The sequence below is a fragment of the Chaetodon trifascialis genome, chromosome 8, assembly GCF_039877785.1.
Source record: "Chaetodon trifascialis isolate fChaTrf1 chromosome 8, fChaTrf1.hap1, whole genome shotgun sequence".
Classification (NCBI taxonomy): Eukaryota; Metazoa; Chordata; class Actinopteri; order Chaetodontiformes; family Chaetodontidae; genus Chaetodon; species Chaetodon trifascialis.
This window is the reverse complement of record NC_092063.1, coordinates 7,773,171-7,792,662: the sequence shown is the minus strand read 5'-3', so window position 1 is coordinate 7,792,662 and position 19,492 is coordinate 7,773,171. Positions and strand designations below refer to the sequence as shown.

At 41.8% G+C, this 19,492-nt stretch overlaps 2 protein-coding genes across 5 annotated transcripts; one reads left to right on the top strand and one right to left on the bottom strand.

The window, feature by feature from the left end:
* Positions 1 to 286: 286 nt before the first annotated feature.
* LOC139334689 (glucose-6-phosphate 1-dehydrogenase) lies at positions 287 to 10,346 on the top strand. 4 transcript variants are annotated; one of them, XM_070967756.1, is made up of 14 exons: positions 287 to 309; positions 1,542 to 1,592; positions 2,209 to 2,330; positions 4,651 to 4,688; positions 4,801 to 4,909; positions 5,316 to 5,533; positions 5,724 to 5,882; positions 6,991 to 7,116; positions 7,683 to 7,776; positions 7,910 to 8,096; positions 8,193 to 8,428; positions 8,635 to 8,711; positions 8,918 to 9,010; positions 9,097 to 10,346. In XM_070967756.1, the coding sequence occupies exons 1-14, from the start codon at positions 288 to 290 to the stop codon at positions 9,185 to 9,187; spliced, it is 1,623 nt and encodes a 540-aa protein (XP_070823857.1). In that variant the 5' UTR covers position 287; the 3' UTR covers positions 9,188 to 10,346. The 4 variants fall into 4 exon arrangements, with proteins under 4 accessions (XP_070823857.1, XP_070823858.1, XP_070823861.1 ...); XM_070967759.1 differs by lacking the exon at positions 287 to 309 and adding an exon at positions 345 to 494; XM_070967757.1 differs by lacking the exon at positions 1,542 to 1,592 and having other exon boundaries at positions 291 to 309.
* LOC139334690 (glycerol-3-phosphate dehydrogenase [NAD(+)], cytoplasmic) lies at positions 10,341 to 17,757 on the bottom strand. The gene is made up of 8 exons (XM_070967761.1): positions 17,635 to 17,757; positions 16,126 to 16,303; positions 15,638 to 15,778; positions 15,343 to 15,481; positions 14,714 to 14,826; positions 13,544 to 13,780; positions 12,594 to 12,700; positions 10,341 to 12,475 (listed from the first exon to the last, which is right to left on the bottom strand). The coding sequence occupies exons 1-8, from the start codon at positions 17,676 to 17,678 to the stop codon at positions 12,379 to 12,381; spliced, it is 1,056 nt and encodes a 351-aa protein (XP_070823862.1). The 5' UTR covers positions 17,679 to 17,757; the 3' UTR covers positions 10,341 to 12,378.
* Positions 17,758 to 19,492: the final 1,735 nt, after the last annotated feature.

The window sequence follows — 19,492 nt, the reverse complement described above, 5'->3', positions numbered from 1 at the left end:
TTTTTCGTAGATAGTCAATAAGTGAGGGATTGTATTTAAAGGATAGACAAAAAGAGGAAGTATTTTCTTTATTTCCTCTGTTTGCTTGTTTTTTTTAACTTTGTTTCCTCATTCTCATGCACATTGCAAATTAGCTGCATTCCACCTGTCGAGTGTTGAGTATGGCTGTGCGTGCGTGTGTGTGTGCGCGCGTGTGGGACGGAGGCGGGGCGAGGGGGTATTGGGGGTGTAGGATAGTTGAACCACGCCCACCTGCGGAGGTGGTGACGTCACAGGAATCGACAGTGATGGGAACTCGAGCGAGCGCTGGTGAGTTTCTCTCAAACCAATAAAAATCCTCCAAATTCCCTGTGTCACTTCAACAGGGAAGTAGGCAGGACCGACAGATACTCATCACCAGGCTTGTCTGTAGCCTCCGTGTGTACAAAGTCAGTGCCCTGTCGTCGGGTTTGGTCAGGGTTTGACTGCCGGGTTATCTTCTCGTTAACAGACTTGTGAGTAGCGATAGTTTTTACTTCTGTAACTTCGGCGTCATCGGGTTTTCTTGGCATGTAGCTAGTTGTAAGCTAGGTGTTGCGTGCTAGCGGTAAGCAGCAGTTTGGAGTTGTTGCTTCATGTTGTCATAACAGCGTGTGAAGCTAAGGGCTAGGTTTTAGTATTAGTGCGGCATACAGTCAACGAGAAAAAGCTTAGTAGCTCTGTTTAACAGCAGTATATTGTGAGCTCTTTCATCCCAGATGTTGGCTAATAAATGTGCCTCAACGAGCATCAACATGTCAGCCCGTGTTCTCTTGATAGGTTAGCCGAACGTATCCAGCCCTATCGCGGTGTTCTGCAGTGAGGTTTAGCCCTCTTCATACGGGATTTGGTGGAGGATTTGACTAATATCATTATAGTTTGTTGTGTGTGTGTGTGTGTGTGTGTGTGTGTGTCAGGCTATTTTTAGGAGCTAATTACCATCTGACAGAAATCCACGTGCGAGCGTGCCTGAGTGTTGTGTTGTGTCTAGGATGGTATGAGCATGTGTTATATTTCATGTCTTGTCAAAGAGCTTTTCAGACATGCTTTGCAGAGTTTTCATGATCAATGCAGCCTGCAGGTTATGTCAAGAGCGAAAATAAAAAAGTCAGTGGTGAAATTCCTGAAAGCAGAAATACTTCCTCTTTGGCTCATTGTTACCTCCATTAAAAATATAAGTTTATCTTTTTTTCTTTAATATACAACTCTTTAAAATACAACTTGTCTTTGGATGTTGGATTATGGAGGAAGTAAAGGACTAAGTGCCAGTGGTTTTCCTTGTTTCAGGCCATTAGTAGAATCACATGTACTTTACATTCAAGCACTAATATTGTGTTTTGAAATATGTAATCTTTAATTTCCTACCGCTTTAGGCATCAGTTCAGTTATTGTTATTGGTGATTAATCTGTAGATCATCTTCTCCATTGCTCACTTGGTCTATAAAATTTGAGACAATGGGAAAAATGTTCATCCCAGTTATATTCATGTATTTCAATGTCTTGTTTTTTCTCAAAATATTTAGTGTACAATCATAGAAGATTAAGGAAACCGTCAGGTGTGAAGTTGGAACCAGGTAATTTGGGTATTTTTCGTAATGAGCTACATTTTTTATTCGGCTTAAAAAATAGGAGCAGTGTGTTTTTGGACATTTAGTTGTCAGAAAATGGTAAAAATGATCTGAGAAGGTTTATCTTCTTTGTCCATCTAACACTCCAAATCTCCAAAGATATTCAATTTACAGTGTAATAAATCAAAGAAAAGCTGCAAATCCTCACATTTTCATGGCTATGACCAGTTAATTTTTGACACTTAGCTTGAAAATTGTTGATAAAATTTCTGTGTGATTAATCAGCCGATCATTTCAGCACTATTCAGTTTATTTCCATTTTAAATGAAAATCTTGGCGCGTACACTTGAAACTTGCTCAAATTATGTGATCTTAAACAGCGAGTAATATCAGTACAGACCATCTACATCTACATCTTGTTGCATTTTACATACAGGGTGTCTTTGCAATAGAGAGCTTGCTCTCAATGGTTTTACCTGTTTAAATAAAGGTTAATATATGTATGAATATACATAATGTTACACACTAGTAAATTACTGGCCGGTTGGGGACTTTCAGTATTTGTCTTCTTGATAGTTGGTCTAACATTTACTAGTACATTTTCTTTTGGTCTGTTTCATAGAAAAAATGGCCAACATCCCCCTCTCTCGCTCTGAGGTGTTTGGGGAGCTGAGGAAGGAGCTGCATGAAGATGAGGAGTTCCATCAGTCTGATGCTCACATCTTCATCATCATGGGAGCATCGGTGAGAGCAGGGGAGGGGAGGGGAGTCAGAATGTAGTCAGTGATAATATAAGTGAAGTGTAAAACTGGGGAACTAATAATGGAATACACTAATGATCTGGAGCAACCCTGGTCACAAAAAGAGCATCGAACTATTCTCTGTCATTATTATTGACAGTGTAGGTCGCTTAGGCAAGGATCGCTGGCCATAAATTCAAAGAAAGTGTGTTGTAATCTTTGCAAATACTGCAATGGTAGCCCATGATGTCATTAAGGAAATGTTGAAACTCATTTCACTTAACTTATGCAAACAAACTCCACTCAGTCATCCGAGCTTTCAAAATCCTGAAATTGAGACAGTGACAACCTCAAGGTTCCTCTTTGCTTATCGTTTCGGTAGTGAATGATGTGTGTATATTCTGACTGGGTATCTAAAAAGTTCTTTCTTTGCTTCATAGACTTAAACTTGCAAAAGCATTTTTGTGTTCATTTAAGGCAAGGTTGTTATTGGATGAACACAAATGGTTGAATGACAGCTTTGCTTAAATGAAATAAAGTGGTCAATTCAACATATTTTTATGTAAATTGTGCAGTTCTGTTAAGAATAAGTGAACCAGCAAAGTAAACCAAGCTAAGAATCTGACCAAGCATCAAACAGTACAGGATAGTTTTCAGTAGTTGGTGGAAATATATATCAAAATCACATTTTATGAAACTGCTAAGTATGTTAAGTTCATCCTAATAATGTAACAAGAGATGTCCCCTTTTCACGTTTACTATTTCCTCATACTGTTCAGGTGTCGAGTTCAGGAACTAAAGGCATTTCAAGGTTTTTAGACCTGTTTCCTCATGTCTTTGTTACATAAATTCTTTTCTCTCTTTTCCTTCTTCTTCTCCATCGGGGCTTCAATCTACAGGTTCCGTCCTGTTCGGTTGTTTTTATAGTTTAAATATAATGCGCAAACCCTATTATAAATGAAAACACGACTTTACAGAAACATGGTTGTTAACAGCACAAACAATATTTCTTGCAAAACCATTTTTCATTTTTTTAACCCTTTGATACACGTTGCCTTCACTTGTGAAAAACTCGTGTGTTGGTTTAGTTTTTTGAACATGTGGTCAGGTTACAGTGCAGCACCGTTCATTGGCCGAGTCCCTTCTCTTGCAGTGTTTGCTCGAAGGAGAGGAGTGTCGCTGTTTTTTGCAGTGTCACTGACTGTCAGCATTTTTCTTTCAACATGAGACACAGACAGGTCAGGTGTTGCTCGGCTGTGTGCACTCTCACTCTGATTGTGCCTGTTTTGTGGATGTGTGGGTGTTGTTGCAGCTGATTTAAATGGGTGTACTACTTTTCAGATGTGGCCCTTTTATTGTGTTTATCATCAGCTGAATTTTCATGGTCACACCACATTTATAAGCATTTACTCACGGCTGCTTCAATGGTCACTGCTGCTCAGCTTCATGCCGATAAGAAAAGTTCAACAAGTTTGTCCTTTGCTAATGTTGTAGGACATTGTGCATATCAGGTCAGCTCAAATTAATGACCAGCTTCTCAACCTAAGCATGACATTATATATTACCACATTTGCAAATGGCGAATTACACATTTATGTTCAGTTCCTCTCGTGCACAGTTATTGTTTTAAACATGCAATCTTAACCAAAGTAGCAGGGTAAAAAGCTGAGGAATTCCCAGCTGAGGAGCAGAGTGTCCTAAAGGGAGATTGTGATTTAGGTCAACAGTATGCTGTTGTGGGAATTATTTTTAATTAAGTTGCCTACTAACATTCTGTTCAGTCCTTGTATTGACGTTTGCCTCGAGTCATCCCTGATATCTGAGCCCCTCCTGTCAGTATCTGACACTGGCGTACAAGGCCTGGTGTAGTCCTGGGAGAAGTAAGACAGAGAAGTAACACACACAAAGGGTTGCAGTGAGGTGTTGATCACTGGAAGCAGACTTGAGAGAAGACGTACGACAATCTTGGGAAACATATGAAACATGACCAATAGTTGATGTTGTTACGTTAGCTTGTAGAGTTAAGCCACTAAGCAACAGGTTCTTAAGCATGACTTCACTAAGCACCAGGACGGTCTTTTGTCTCCAGACTGTCTGTTGATGGTTGGCACATGCTTTCAGTGGATTACTAAAGTTGCGCAGTTCTTAAATAAGCCAAAGCAGCCTACTTGCCTGTTGTCAGACGGTGTGACCTGGTTTGCTGCAGCATCTTGCGACTTTTTTTGTCATGGAAAATAACACAGCATCGACTCTTAATGATTGTGTACACGACTTTTTGTTTTTAAAGTGAAATCATATTTCTGATTGTGTGTTTGCGCCTCTAGGGAGATCTGGCCAAGAAGAAAATCTACCCGACTCTATGGTGAGTGAACTTCTGACCCCAGTGAAAGTCTGAGGAAAGACACTCTCCTAATCTGGATTTGGAGATTCTGAAGCTTGGCGTAATGAACATATGTTTCTGTTTTCTCCTCCAGGTGGTTGTTCAGAGACGGCCTCCTCCCTGAACAGACGTATTTTGTGGGCTTTGCTCGCTCGGAGTTGACAGTTGATGCTATTCGGACTTCTTGCCTGCCATACCTGAAGGTAAAACGGGACTTTTTGAGATCCAGCTTTTTAATAGAACTTATTTATTTTTTCTGGAGGAGATAGAGGGATTTGCAGCAGATGGGTACACAAATGCACACCATTAAAAATCAAATATTCCCATGTTTCACTTGTCCAGTGTGTAACCTTTCTTCCAAATTAAACCTAAGGACTAAGTTGTCTTCCCCACGTCTTTTCCCCATATATTTTATCACTTATTTTATTAATTTACAATTAGACAAGTGGATCTGCAGTGACACGTGTCATTTGACATTTCAATCTTCTTACCCCCACCCTCACCTTTTTCCCACCTCTCATACCTGTTTTCATCCCTTTTCTTCACTTTATATATGCACATTTTTAAAAATCCTTATTAATCTGTGTGCATAAATGTCCTCTGACTCAGGTGGCGGATACAGAAATAGAGCGGCTGTCGGCCTTCTTCGGCAGGAACACGTACATCAGTGGGAAATATGCAGACGAGAGTTCCTTCTCCAAACTCCACACACACATCCTGTCTCTGCCCGGTGGAGCCGAGGCGAACCGTCTCTTCTACCTGGCGCTGCCACCCACCGTCTACCACGACGTTACCAAGAACATCAAGCACAGCTGTATGAGCACAAAGTCAGTACACACACTTACTAACTGTTGCTGCTGTGTCACACTGTTTGCTTGTTTTGCCTCTGCTGTATTTCTGTCTGACTGTCTGTAAACAACAGAAAGGGAAGTCACTCCTGAGGAGTGCATTTAAACCCAACTGTGTCCCATGAATAACTAATATGGTCGTTTTCTTCTGTGTGTGTATGTTGAGTAGAGGCTGGAACAGGGTGATTGTCGAGAAGCCATTTGGACATGACCTTCAGAGCTCCGAAGAGCTGTCCACTCACCTGTCCTCCCTCTTCACTGAAGAACAGATCTACCGCATCGACCACTACCTGGGCAAGGAAATGGTGCAGAACCTCATGGTGCTCAGGTGAGGAAACTATCTTCAGATACGGCTGCTTTATTTTTAACTCCCATTTATTTATTTATTGTATGATAGCTTGTAAAGATTGTGAAATAGGATGATGTCAAATGCTGTAAACTGGGATAAAGTTTGCTGGAGAACATCTGGAAAGAACCAAAGTCTCAGAGGGCCTGACTGACAATAACCATAAACAGTAGAGGAGATACAGCCACGAAGAGCTCACATACTAAGGACATCCAATACAGTGTATACAAAACACACTTCTTCAGATATGTCAGATTGTGGAAGAGGAAATCAAAAATGACTAGTAGGAAGATTGTCATGAGAAATATGGAAGAAATACATGGAAAATAACAAGTTAATTCTTTGAAGAGAGTCGTCTTGGAAAATCCACTTTTGCAGTAATATTGGACCATAACAAGTAAAACCATGTTTCAGTGCACCAGAGCAATCGCTACTGGGTGTGAAACCTCAGCTGCACTCTCAGCAAACTGATTTGAAGTATAAGAAGTAGAAGTACTTAAACAGATAAGAAACAAATGGTTGAATCCCACTGCACCACAAATGGAGACGATAAATTATAGGATTTTGAATTTTGGCAGCTTGTTTGAAGTAAGATGGAAGGAGATGAAAAATAAGCATCATAATAAAAATTGTACAGTGCACATATAAATGTCATAGTATGTCTGAGGATATTCCAAAGTCAGATCCTTCTGTCATTCTATTTTGTTCTTTTCCTTTCTCTTAGAGGGTGCATTGGGGACAGATATACAGAAAAGGATTTGTAACTGAGTAAAACTTAAAACACACACTACTCCCAGCACATGTTCTTAAAATTGTTCCTCCCTGTGATTTGAAATTCTTTGTGTGAACAAAGTTAAATTTTACCCCTTAGAGAAAGATCTGCTGTTGATTTAATTTGAATTATGCAACAGTTCAGTTTCAGCTGGTTTGTGGTTTATGAAAAACACAAATTGGTCTTTAACCAAGACGAAAACAGGGGAATGTGTCGGCGAATGTGTTGGTGAGTGTTTGTGCATGTTGTCATGAACGGCTGTCTGTTGGCGCCGCGTGTGCTGCCGAGCAGAGAACGATTACGTGATGTTCGTTGCAGGTTTGGGAACCGTATCTTCGGGCCGATCTGGAACAGGGACAGCGTGGCCTGTGTTGTTCTCACCTTTAAAGAACCGTTTGGCACTCAGGGACGAGGAGGCTACTTTGATGATTTTGGCATCATCCGGTAAGAGGAAACAAACACATCCCCGAAGTTCGTCTCTGCACTGAAATATTAAAGTTTAATGCGTCTGAATAGAACAGCAGCTTTTATACGGAAACACTGCTTTTGCTGTTACTGTATATTGTAATCAGTACTTTTGTTGGTAACGCTTGATCCTAGAGTTTATTAATATATTTGTACAATACAATTCCTCCTGTGGGCACCTGGAACTGGAAGATGGTGTACGTACAGATAATTAAAGATAATACAGTAAAACACAGCTGTAATAATGGACAATACCATCATAGAAGTTATGATTGTTGATAAATACTATACATGAAGAAACTGTTAAAATGTCCTTATATCTGTGTCCAACTGCATGATAGTGAGTTATAAACCATTTGTTAGTGTTTTACTGCTTAAAAATGGGCTTAAAATGAATAATTACCTTTTCAGTCTGGTAATAATCAGCATCAGCTCACTGCACTTATCTATGGATGGATGGACTCAACCGGTTTTGGGATGATGCTCACTGCCGACACATTCTGTCTCTCTTTTGTGTGACCACCTGCTCCCTTTGTCATGATCAGCGATGTCATGCAGAACCACTTGCTCCAGATGCTCTGCCTGGTTGCCATGGAGAAACCAGCATCCACCAGCTCTGATGATGTGAGGGATGAAAAGGTACGAAATCGTCCCCCAGGGACCCCTCACTCCCCTCACTCCCCTCACCTCTCCAATACCACAAATATGGTCTGATCTGTTACGGTTTATGCTTCTGAGTGAGGAAACGGAGAATGTCTGTTCCCTCTCGTAGGTGAAAGTCCTGAAGTGCATCACTCCAGTGTCCATGTCAGATGTGGTGCTGGGTCAGTATGTGGGGGATCCAGAGGGTGAGGGGGACGCCAAACTGGGTTATCTTGACGATCCCACAGTTCCTAAAGGATCGACTCAGGCCACCTTCACCACCGCTGTCCTCTACGTGCACAACGAACGCTGGGATGGTAAACATAGCGCGACCTTTACAAAACAAATCCTACTGATCTCACATTTCTCGTGCTCTTTCATAACGCCTTGGCATTCGCGTTGCTGCTCCTCAGGTGTTCCTTTCATCCTCCGCTGTGGAAAGGCTCTGAATGAGAGGAAAGCTGAGGTGCGGCTGCAGTTCACAGATGTCCCAGGGGACATTTTTGGAAAACAGTGTCGCAGGAATGAGCTAGTAGTGCGTGTGCAGCCCAACGAGGCCGTCTACGCCAAGATGATGAGCAAGAAACCCGGCGTTTACTTCAGCCCTGAGGAAACCGAGCTGGACCTCACCTACAAGAGCCGATACAAGGTTCATATCAAACTTCATCACTATCGGCTTTATCTACTATCAGCAAACTGCTTGGCAGACAAAAAACACACAGGAACACCCAAAGTAGTTTTTTAAATAACAGGACAAAGAAGGATAACAAAGCTATCTGTATCACATCTTCAGTTTCTTAACTGTATTTTTCCAGGGAATAAGGCAGTGATGTAAAAGTGGTGTCTTGTTTCCAGGATGTGAAGCTTCCAGACGCTTACGAACGTCTCATCCTGGACGTCTTTTGCGGGAGTCAGATGCACTTTGTACGCAGGTCTGTCTTTGTTTTCCACTGCTGTTGTCTCATGTTACCAGCCGTAAACTAACCCTGTGTGTTGGAATGGCATGCTGCTTTACACGAGCTAACAGTTCTTCACACTAGATGGAGACATTGTGCATCTTTTCTCTGCCTTGGCATGAAGGAAACATTCAAAATTTGACATGGCACTACATCTGTATATCACATGTTTGTCCCTGCAGTGATGAACTAAGGGAAGCATGGAGGATCTTCACGCCTATTCTTCACCAGATAGACCGAGAGAAGCCCAAACCTATTCCTTACAAATATGGAAGGTATGAAATGTTGTTCACTTTGCCGTTAGTCGGTAGAGGACTGTGATACCGAGTGCTGATTTTGATTGTTTCTCTTTTCTCCACAGCCGCGGCCCACCAGAAGCGGATGACCTTGCAAAGAGAGTTGGATTTCGCTACGAAGGCACTTACAAATGGGTCAACCCTCACAGACTGTGATTTATGATGGGATGAGGGAGGAGTAGAGGTAGGATAGTAGAAGGGGTGCAGCAGGGTAAGTGAGCCGTATTATGTTCCAACACAGTGTCTTTAAGGAAGGAGGTGTTTCCACTATGTGGATCCATTGTAGTAGCAGCAAAGGTGATATTTAAAAAATAGAGTATTTCTCAGGTATAGCAGTTATTTGTTGGAGCTAGTTCATCAGGCATTCAAAAGAGGATTATGAATTCCTGCTGTCATCATGGGCTTTAAACCAGTTTTGGTGGTAGTTTTCATTTAGAATGAATACACTCACAGCAACTTTCTGTTTTGATCGGTGGGACCAGGGCAGTTGGAGAGGGAACAAAAAAAATATTGAACCAGGATATCTTTGTGATCAAAAGAAGCGTCTGATGAACTAGCTCCACGTCCCTGTCTTCATTAATTAGGTCTTAATTTGTCAGGATGGTAAATGGAATAACTGAGGAAGGTGAACAGAGCAGAGCAATAACGAAACACAGCTGAGTCATGCAAGTGTTAAGTACTGAACCAAAGATGGTAACTGAACACAGCAGAGATGAGGAGCAACAGGAATGATTGTTCACCATCTGTCATCTTATAACCCCGGTGATTGTAAAACTGTTCTGCTTCGACTGCGTTTGTTAATCGCACGTAGTGAATTTTTCTTTTTACAACTTGCGTACTCTTTTTGCCTCCTCTGCCTGGGACCAAGGATGTCTCGGCATTTTAAGATGAATAGACCGTTGGTGGACAAAGGGCAACGCAGACAGTTTCTCCTCAGAGCATTCATACTGGACTAGTCTTAAGTGTCCTTATGGACAAGCAGAATGAGCTCTCTTCATCGCTTCATTGCCTTTTGTTTACATTTTTCTTTCAAGTGTATTTAAGTTACTGATTTTCATTCCATATATCCAAATATCCAGACAGCAGCAGTGTCTACCACAGTTCAACAGTGAATGTCTTAGTCATGGCGTACTGTATACTGCTGTTACCTGCACTCACATGTAAAGCTAGCTACGTTTCCACTACCTGTAATAAACTAGTTTTGCTTCTCTGTTAAATCTGTTTCATGCTTTGTAGCACTTATCTTGATGATACTATTGGTATCTTTTAAACGTCAGCTTTTTAAGACGATATATTAAAAGGAATAGCTTGATAATTTGGGAAATATGCTTACTTGCTTTCTTGCCCAGAGTTTGATGGTAAGCATTTATGCTAAATATGGAAATAGAGCCAGGAGGAAGTTAGCTTAGCTTAGCATAAAGACCTGCAGCAGGTGGAAACTGTCCAAAATTATCAAGCTCACCAATTAACATATTTAATTTATTCAAGAAACAAATATTAAAAGTAAAATGTAGTTATGCAGGGAGTTGTGTGCTTGAGCTATTTCTTGACCAGCTTTCGTGACTTCTGCTGTTCCGTAAAACCACAAATTGTCATTTTTACACTGTTTTTGTACAAAGATTAAACAAAGTAGTTATAATGTGAGTTTCAGAGGTGCTTGTAAGCGGATCTTTTTAAATTGGACAGACCTAGGCTTGATATTTCCCTGTTTCCAGTCTCTATGCTAAGCTAACTGCCTACTGGCTCTAGCTTGGTGGCACGGTGGTAACACTGTCACCTCACAGCTAGAAGGTCCCGGGTTTGAATCCCGCTGTGGGCGCTGGTGGTGTGTCCTCCACCATGCCTTTGGTGCCTGCTGCTCAAGGAAAAAAGGGGCCTTTCTGTGTGGAGTTTGCATGTTCTCCCCATGTTCACCTGGGGTATCCTCCATACAATATACCCCCGCTAAAACACGCAAGAAGATCACCACCTGACCAATGGTGACGAAGAGAGCTGGGTCCCCGGGCGACGCTGTCGGCTGGCAGCCCACCACTCCTGGTCTGCCGCTGAGGAAGGACGGACCAAGGATGGGTTAAAGGTGGAGAAAATAATTTCATGAGAAGCATGGCGTGTGCATGTAGTGTGCAACTGTGTGATGTGATAATAAAAGTACATTTCTTCTTCTTCATATTTAGCATGCAGACAATATTCTTATCGAAGTGCAGCTCCCAGAACATCAAACTCATCCTTCACACTGAACATTTGGGGATTTGGTTGACTCTTACTTGAACCATGCTGGATTAGAAGCAATTGTGTTCACTGTGAAGTTAAAACAATAGACATGATTGTCTTCCTAATGCGAGAGTGAAAAATGATTCCAGCAATGATTTGATCACTGAATTAATTTATTCACAGACAAATGATGACATAATTTCCAACACATTAGTCATAACTGAGTGAAAACAGGGTCAGGCAGGCTCACAACAACAAATGGCATTAGTGGACGGACGTGAAGTCTTTGGTTTGACCAAAAAAAAAAAAAAAAAATTATCAAGCAAGACTTAGCAACCGGGCGTTCTAAGGCACTTTCATTTTAACGTTAAAAACAGTTGCTGTGCGTTCGACAGAGCGTCGTTATACAGTACAAGACAGGAAACAGTGAATTATGTAAGACACTTCAGAGCATACGAAGACATAACGAAGTGAGGTATTACATCTACTGTAGAATTAAATTAAACAAGTCGTGGTGATGGGCAGGCGTTCACTGGACGGCAACATAAATGCTGGACAATGAGAACTCCTCCTACAGAAGGCTGTCGATAGGTCTTTGCCCTGAGTGGTTGGCCCTGCCAAAATCTGAATGCATGATGTAGTACCACATAAACAGTGTACAAATACCTTAGTAACTGAATGGCAGTCAAGGGCCGACTAAAAGTGAAGTCAATGTCATAAACAGATGTTTTCTGAAACTCGTCGAATCACGATCGCTCTGGATTTCTGTGTCAGTGTTTTTAACTTGGTTGCTGTCCTGAAAGTGACACCATGCATTCTGATTTCATCTGGCTCGACAAAAAAAAATAAAAAATCTCAGGCAAAAAGAGCTATGTGACACACGGGGGAAAGGAAACCCTCAACAGTTTGCACTTAAAATATGTCAGATAACTGAATGTTAAAGAGAAAGTGGTCGAACGAGAGGTGAACACGTCAACGTCATGCAACCTCTCCACACGCCGGCTGGAGCCACTGAGTCGCATGACAGCTGTGGAGTGAGCGACTGGTCACCCCCCCCCGGTCCATTTCTGACGGGTAAGAGGTGAAAAATGATAATGTTCTTCATTTCTAGAAGGCACTTGGTCAGTTTCCTGTCTTTACATGTGCTCAGGGTGGTTCTGCAAACAGCTGATGAACTCAGAGACAGGATGGTCCTGATAGCAGATCTGATACACCGCATTGAACAGCGGGAACCTGGAGGAAGGAGGACGTACCGTTGAGTGCGAGAACAACGACTTTACGACTGATGTCTTTTCTAAGCAGCGTTCAGAGACGGCTGTGATTCTGGGTGTTGTGTTGCCGCTGAACTTACTTGTCAATTAGGTTTTTGTGCTTGAGGATGAGATAGACCTCAGCTGCTGTCGCTGGTCCCTGCAGCTTCTGACCATTCAGCATCTCCTTCTCCAGTTCCTCGATGGACTGAGCAAGAGAGCAAACAGGACATGCAGACGTGTGAACTCTTGACAAACAGAACTAGAACGCAGCATTTTCATTGCTTGCAAAGTTATGGGTACTTTATGTAGGAAGCAGTAAGCCTCCTGGAGCGCTTTAGGAAAGACGGACTTTCTGTTCGGCGTGACAGCAAACCGTCAGCACGCTGACAGGTTCTGTCAGAACGAGCCAGAAGCCTCACAGCCTGTGACGCCTGCCTGTGACTCATCGGCAGGCAACGACACACTGATTGATTGACACAAAGACAAATCTGTGTTGAATTCAGATGTGCGGTGCTTTGTTTATTTTTTTTTTATACTGGGTTAGGTAATAATGAGTGGGACAGAACATGATAAACATTTATGTAACTGCTGAAAACACTAAAAATTTTGTTGTGTGTAGCACTCAGATTCACTAAGCTGAAAAAGTGTCCAACGTAATTGGAAGTCAAATAGTTATTGAAATTATCTTGTAGATTTTACTGACTTTAATGATTTTACTTTGCAGCACTTAAACATTTTTGAAAGTGGATTTATAAATAAGTGAGTTGTTTTCAGTCTAAGGTTAATAATACAACATTTTAGAGCCTGTGGTTGAATGTTAAAGATCATACAGCTATCGGGAAGATATTTAAAGATAGCAATGTTTTCATATTTGTCTTCCTTCTTAGCTCTTAGTTCATGGACCTTTAGAAGTTAAGTGCAGTGTCGCATTTTTCAAGCAATCATTGGCTTTGTCTGCTCAATCAGACCTGCTTCTTAAAATCCAGATACGCTGGATATATTTCCTTCTCTCAAAAGAAAAAGAAGCTTTTAAAGTCTAAGCTCTCACCTTCCCCGTCTTCACAAAAGCTTCAGCCACTTTGCGGTTGCGGCCGCCGTAGCAGGTCGTGATGAGGTCGGCCACGCCGCAGCTCTCCAGGAAGGTTGCTGAGGACACGGGCCCAGCGGTGCAGAAAATGCGGGCGAAGGCGATCATCTCCATCAGGCCCAACCTGATCACCGCCGCCTTCGTGTTGTCCCCGAAGCCCAGACCGTCACAGAAACCTGCACCGACCGCAACGATGTTCTGAGGGACGGACGAGGAGGAGGTCAGAAGACGGATAGAACAACCTTCAAATACTGTCTAATGAATCAATTAACAAATCTAATGTCCAATTAGATTTGGAGAAGTAATCAAAGTGCATCTCTCCAAGCAGTTTAGAGAGTTTAGAGAGAGAAACTCAGCAAACCACCACCCACATTTTTACCTACACCCAATTTCACTAATATCTGAAGCCGTACTTGTATAGATTAGTAAACAGGACAAACATAACAGAATCACACGGAGACAAAACCTCCAACAACACTGTCCGTCTCACCAGTCATTCACCAAATTCTTGCAAACATTAAGCCACGTTTATGAAGCGTCTGTGCAGAATAACACCAACCTTTAATTTAAAGTATGTGAAGCCTGTGAGAAGAAAGACTGTGCTAAATGGCAGCGCTTTGACTATTGAGGCAGATGCAAACTTGAAACCTCTCACAGCAGTGCAGGACAATGAAATAAATATTGTGCCTTTAAATATTGTAAGTGCACTGCTTTATACTTTATTGAACATTTGGAGTTGGCGATTTATACAGCCACTGTAGCTGCTGAGAGACCAAACTACATGTCACTTTCTGTGACTTGTCAGCAGTCTTTTACTGCCAGTGTACTCCTGTGTATATAATCAAGTAGTTTTACCTTTACAAAGACGTATTATGTTGGACAGATTTGACAGGACAGCAGTGGAGGAATGTAACTACGCGCATTAGTGTTACATCTGACTTTTCACCCAGTGTACAAAGACAGAGCTGCAGAGTTTTGCAGCTGTCACAGCTGCTGAATGGACACTTGCTGAAAGTGGCTCAGCTAATTCCCACGTTGCACAATAGTAATGTTAGCAAGTTCAAATGTAAGACAAAACAGGCAAGAGCTCCCCTTTCCTGCATGCAGCTGCGTCTTATAACAAAAACTCACCTTCAGGGCTCCACAGATTTCCACCACATCGTATTCTTCTACTACACTAACTCGGAAGTTAGTAGTCTGCATGAGTTCCTTCAGGAGAGCCCCGTGGGTTTTATTCTTACATCCTGGAAGCAGAAAAAACAAAATCTGGTTTTCCTTTTAGCATCTCTACCAGATGACCTGTTGTGGCAGTCACCACCATTTAAAACTAAGAGGTTTTTAATCAAGAGTCTCTGAGACTCAGCTGTAATTCCTCAAGGCCACAAATGAGTTAGCTTTGCCAGCTCTGATCCGACAAATATTAATCATGTCAAAACAGGCCGGTGTTCCAACACTAATAGTAAATCTCATGAAGCATGCTGTGCACGTCAGGGAAATGTCAGACTGAACCAGCACACCGTGTCATTTACACAGCAACCGCAAAGCAGGCTGAACTTTCACCTCCATGCTGACGAAGCAGAAAACTTGAGAGCTCAAACTGCAACAAACAGACTCGCTGCTTAAAGTACTTATCGCAACTTTAAATCTTGATCAAAGTGCAACTCTGTCCTAACTGAGCAAAAGACAACAAAACAGTCCTATTCTGAGCGATAGGTCCAGGCAGGAAATTAAAAAAAACATTCAACACTGATCAGACTAACCGATGGTGGTCTCACAAAACTTCTCATCAGCAACCTCATTGGCGATGTTGGCCCCCATCAGCACGCTCATGGTGATGCCGAGCTTCTCCTGGATCACATCAGAGATGAGTTTAAGTCCATCGGGTCCTTCGTCGACACCCTGGAGGAACAGAAATACACACATGAGCAGTGTAATTACAGTAGGCCACGCCACACCAGGCGCACGGCTGCCTTAACCGTACGAGTCTGTCATCCAGCATGAATTAGCACCACACCAAAATTCACTGATGATGAAGAACAAACAGCAAAGTCGAACCTTGATGAGTGATATCCCCACTGCGTCATTCTTTATCTTGCCCTTAATGGTGTCACACACTTTCCCAACAAACTGGTGCGGGATCACGAACACCAAAATGTCAGCATCGCTTGACGCCTCCACCAGGTCCGGAACGGCCAGCTGAGGAGGGAAGGGTGGTGTTGAAAGACATACATTAAAAAGTCTGATGTACACTTGAGCTGGTGTAACAACCTGCTTTAATAGCACAATCAGAAAAATGGTATTACACTGGTTAAATTCCTAATAAAATATCTATTATGGAAGCTGTGATGGAGGAAGCTCTTTAAGGCAACAGGAATAAATGCAGATACAAAGCAAAATGTGTCTGTACAGTACACATTATGCAGAAAGTGCCACAAAATACTCAACATTTTGGGACTACAGGACATCCATGCACTAAGCAGACTGCAGGGCAGGCAGAAGCATTTCATCACTGATAAAATGGTGAGAAACCAACAGTTTCTTACCACATTCGCTGGTAGTTTGTGCCCAGGAAGGTACTTCACATTTTCATGTTCAGTGTTGATTATGTCAGTCAGTTTGCGCCCGTTCACCATCTCCTCAAACACCCACATTTTTACGGTGTTGTCAAATTTGGAATTGCAAGCAGCATTGACGCCCACTATCTTGCAGATGGCAGAACCCCTGTGTTGTTAACAGTTACAGGTTAGTATTTAAGTTAGATGAGAGATCATGTTACAATTCACACTGCATTTAAAATCAGTGCAAGCTGAAAGTAACATGGCAAGAAACAGTCAGTGGGTCCAGACCAGATCCACTTCAGCTAAGATGCTTGAAATGATGCATCATCCAGTGATTTTGCCTTTTAAGTCTTGATGTTAAACATTTCAGAGTTATTACTATCACCTGACCGCTGGTGTGATGACCTCTTCATTACTTATCATGAATACCTCACATGTTTTCTACTGGCCGACTTTGACCGTGCGGCACTTTGATGATCAGTTGCTGTTACCTGAACAGGATGACCTGGCAGGCTGCACACAAGATAAGATGAAATATGGGGCTGTCTACTCTCGACACAACACTGCGCCAAACTCCACTGAGAAACAGAATGATTTTACCTTCTTTTATCAGCCATGTTACATAAGGGTTAAACATGATTTTCAGGCATTATTCTGATAACTCCGCACAGGAATCAACCCCGCATAAAAAGAGTGCATAAAGCATCAATGATCTTATTGAACTTTACATTGGGTTTCTTTCCAACTACGGCTACCAAGCTACGCTCATAAACTGTGTGTAAATACAGAGTTTTTAATAAATAAAAGGGTTCCGTTTGTTCAATAAACAAAAGCCATACGCCGAATTTACTAGAAAACTCTAAAGATTCATTTGTGACCTGAAATTATGTTTGATCACTTTGAGATTTTGAAGTCCAAGAGGTAACTTTAAAATATCCGACTACTGAATGGAGTTCGGCGTTTGGTTTTCGCCCAGAGAAAACCTGAGATTCTGTTGACACGAATGTGAAGCCATGCCCGGTGTGGATGAATGATTTACATGATGGCTGTAAAATAAATATGACATAAAATGCTCCTGCTGTAGAGGTGCTAAGAAGAGTGAGCTAAGCTAACATGCCGCTGACACAGTGTGGCTGCCTGACCACAAAATCCCATTAATCGTGACTGACATGTGGCCAGCTTTCAGAGCACTCAGCCACATTCATGCAGTGTGACTCTAATCGAGATTAAAAAAAGAGATTTGTCTCCCAGATAACGCAACGTTGTATATCAGTATCTAATAGTATAAAGCCTGGAAATCAAACTTAACGTTACAGAAAAATGCTGCTGGTTAACGTTAGCTGGCTGTTTGCCCAGTGATGCTAAGGTGGCTAGCAAAGGTGCCCGGGCTTGTACGAACAACCTGCAACACACAAAGATGGCAGCGTGCTCCAAAGTTAGCCAAGACGAACACCCCGTCAGTTTACAGCTCGGAATATCAGCACATCAACTTGCCAGTTTCCAGAGCCAATGATGCAGACTTTCTTCGGAGCTGCCATCGTGAGGAGGTGAAGCGATGAGAGGAGGAGAACCCACACTGGCTGCCGCTGTGGACCCGCAGGATGGTTATGTAACGGAAACGCACGAAGCAAACTGCAGGCTGCGCTCGTGCTTTATTGGCCCGGTCGAGGGCAGACACGGGCCCGCCCATCGCAGCATGGGCCGAGCCTCGTCAGTCATTCACCGACTGGAGGTCAGTAGGCTCAAGGGAAGTCGGACAAAAGTCTCCGTGTGAACTGTGTATTTATACTGCTGTACTGCTTTGAGGTGTAAAAACCTCTGAATCACGTGATGGCCGTGTGGTCAAACACACAGCCTGGGAAGACCTTCAGTCATCTCACTGTTTACACCTACTGATGGACAGTTGTTCAGGTTTAAGGTGTTTTTACTTTATTGAAGTAATTATAGCTTATGATTTACTTCATGAGGTGGAAAGCATAGTGCATCCACTCGAGTGCTGTACATTAGTGTAAGTTTGAGATACTTTTACCTTACTTGAGTATTTCAATTGTGTGCTTTTATGCTTCAGCTCTACTTAATTTGAGGGAAATACTGTACTTTTACCCCACATTTATTTGACAGCCGCAGTTACTAGAGATTTTACAGACATAACATTTGATCAGTGTATAAAATATGACTCTGCACCACAGATTAAGTCAACAGTAGTGGTAAAATTGTGCCTCAGCATTAAAAAGCAGTTTATAAATTGCAGTACATCTTGCTTAAAATACTTCTGTACCCTTTGAATGCTGAACTTGTAATTATTGAAATACTACACTGTAATCAAATATACTGTATATGATAGTATGAACTTATGAGGGGGACCATTCTGTTTTCTGAATACTTTTACTTTTGATACTCAAAGTACATTTTGTCAATAGTACTACTTAAATACATTTCTAAATGCAGGACTTGGACTTGTATTTAAGTATTTCTCCATGGTGGTCTTACTATTTTCACTTAAGTAAATGATCTGAGTACTTCTTCCACCAATGCCACCAGACTCTGAGACAGTTTATAAAGTCACCATTCAGTCCTTGAACTCTTTCTGCTCTGCTTTCCATTTATGTGCCTAAAATGTGCTGAAGGAGAAAGTTATTGCAGCAAAGTTTCCACAGCTGGCATTGCTAGATCCTGAGCCTTTTAAAGGTAAAATTTACTTTACTTGAGTATTTGATAGTGATGCTTCATAACACTTGTAAATTTCCCCTACAGTCCATCCCAGCTCTACAATAAAAGGAACAGTTCAGTTATCTGCCTAATAGCAATATTTGACAGTAGTATTCACAGTATAAATAAAACAAAAGAGGGCCCAGAGTGTGTCCTTCAGGAACCAAATAATCCATATCCACAAAGCTGTCACAAAGTGAAAAGTCAAGTACATCACTGCAGAGAGCCACATATTTCTCAAGTCTATTGACTAAAATGGCGTGATCAGTTATATCAAATGCAACAGCCACATTATCAAGATTCAAGGTTCAAGGGTCAGCTTTATGATCATTATACAACACAGGATTGCACAATGGAATACAGTTGTAGCCCTCTCAATGCTACATGCACAGAACATGTACCAAGAAAAAGGTTTTTTTAAATAAATAATTCAAACTAGAATAAAACAGGCAATAAAATACAACAAAGTATAGAAATAAAAGTTGCATGAAAAGAAGTAATAAACATATACATGAAAAAATATATATCTATGTGCAAACTAGGAGACCACCATAGTGTGTGAGTTTTTTCCCCCTTCATCCTAAACACAACAACCTGTTGCTTGGTTTTGTTGACGTTGAGCAGTGGGTTGTTCTCTGCAAGC